This window comes from Sinocyclocheilus rhinocerous, unplaced genomic scaffold, assembly GCF_001515625.1.
Source record: "Sinocyclocheilus rhinocerous isolate Xijiao unplaced genomic scaffold, SAMN03320098_v1.1 scaffold2867, whole genome shotgun sequence".
Taxonomy (NCBI): Eukaryota; Metazoa; Chordata; class Actinopteri; order Cypriniformes; family Cyprinidae; genus Sinocyclocheilus; species Sinocyclocheilus rhinocerous.
Window position 1 is genome coordinate 11,722 of NW_015666959.1, and position 1,979 is coordinate 13,700.

The window sequence follows — 1,979 nt, forward strand, 5'->3', positions numbered from 1 at the left end:
AATTATATAACTAAAATTAAATAACTGTAATTACAGATTTAGGTTAAATAAAGATGTCAGTCTTTATTTTTCTTCTTTTTAGGGCAGCAGTAGCTCTAGCAGCAAATCAACCATCCACATCAAAAGCTGCAGGACAGCCCACATTTCAGAAACAAATCAAAGAAAAATAAACAAATACTACTGTTCCAAATATTCTGTATGCTGCTCAAAATATATTGTGTTCAAATTTTTTTTTTTTACCCAGACATTTAAAATTAACACATTTTAGAGCTGTAACAACAATACCGTGATACCGTGAAACCGTGATATTTTTGCTTAAGGTTATGATACCGTCAAAATCTCATACCGGCCCATGCCTAGTTCAGAGGGGACTGCAGGATGCCTTAAGTATTTAAATTCTTTATATTAAAATTTAATTTATTCTAAATTAAAATAAAATCCTTATAAATAAATAACTTTTCCCATAACCATTTTAATAACTATTGCTTGACCTGAAAAATGAGTACATTTTTAAATATTGAAGAACATATGGTTCTGCAGAACCATATGAACATAACTCTTGGAATAAAAAAAAAACAAAACAAGAATCATTAAAATTAACCACATTATCAATAAAAACATTTGAAAACAAGCAGCTGTCATAATTACAGCAGAAATAATTGAAATATAAAACGGCTGAAAACTACTGCTCTAGATTAAAACCTTCCCCACATCTTACTCCCAACATTAGTTTTTATCAAATTTGGTATCACTGATGTATAAGAGTAAGAGGTGATTTCTGCACTTCTCAAATGGGCCATTTTTTGCACTTCACCTTCAGTGTGTGGTCATTTTGTACAAGGGAGAGTTGTGGTTTCTATTTCAAAGATAGATCAAGAAATATTTTATTTCTATGATATGACCTTTTAATTATTGATATTCACTGTGGTATTTACCTTGCTGGTCATCTCGGTCTGGAAACTTGATCTGCACATTGTGGTCTTTAGTGATCTGCTGTATGCGAGAGCCTTTAGGCCCCATTATGGAGCGGTGGAACTTCTGAGGGATCACACACTCCATGATCACTTGAGCATCCTGCAAATTTAGAGGAACATGTAGTCTGTTACCTCTTTAAAATAGCAAATGCAGCAGTCTGAGATTGGAATCGCATTGATGCATTGCAGATTGTTACATCTACTTACCAAATCCTCAATCATCTCCAGCATGCGTTTCTTTGCTGCCTCCAAACAATCTTTGGCTCCCTTTAGGGTGACCTTATCGCTCTGTGAACCAGTTCGGGGGAAACTGACTATAACGCCACCATACTCGTCAGCAATGTCCCTCAGGACTTGGCCACGACGTGCCACGAAGAACCGATGGTGCTTGGGATCGACAATCATGACGTCTTCTACAACGTTATCCTGATATCAGGAATATACGATTTAAGAATCATTAGGGCAAATATTATCCATTCAGAAGATTAACATTTTTCTGAGGATCAGTGTTGGGGTAAAAAAAAAAAAAAAACAAGAGATGAACACGGGGACTAACCAAGCTCTTAATAAGTGCCTCCAGCTCCTTCTGTGCTTCTGCTACAGCTTCCTCTGTACCAATGACTGTGATCAGTTCCTGATCCTTATCGTCAGCAGTAGGGAAGATGATCCTGGCGCCTGTGCTGTCCCGCACCTTGCGGATATTTCCACCTCCTTTTCCAATAAGGAACTTGTGGTATTCAGGTTTGGCACGAAGCTCAACTGTGTGGCCTTTAATTTGCTAATAAAAAAAACCCCACCACAAACATCTTTAGGTCACACAATAAATGCACAGCTCTTAAAGGGGTCATATGATGCTGCTAAAAAGAACATTATTTTGTGTATTTGGTGTAATGAAATGTGTTTACGCGGTTTAAAGTTCAAAAAACACATTATTTTCCACATACTGTACATTATTGTTTCTCCTCTATGCCCCGCCTTTTTGAAACGCGTCGATTTTTACAAAAC

General features: G+C 36.7%; 1 protein-coding gene across 1 annotated transcript in view; it reads right to left on the reverse strand.

Moving 5' to 3' along the window:
• Positions 1–812: 812 nt before the first annotated feature.
• The window catches only part of LOC107733253 (vigilin-like), an 11,606-nt gene continuing 10,439 nt past the window's right edge, over positions 813–1,979 (reverse strand). Inside the window, exons 18-21 of the mRNA XM_016544817.1 lie at positions 1,531–1,752; positions 1,182–1,400; positions 936–1,074; positions 813–856 (exon numbers count right to left, since the gene is read on the reverse strand). Of these exons, the coding sequence (XP_016400303.1) occupies positions 828–856; positions 936–1,074; positions 1,182–1,400; positions 1,531–1,752 (609 nt within the window). The 3' untranslated portion in view covers positions 813–827. The remainder of the gene's footprint in view (positions 857–935; positions 1,075–1,181; positions 1,401–1,530; positions 1,753–1,979) is intronic.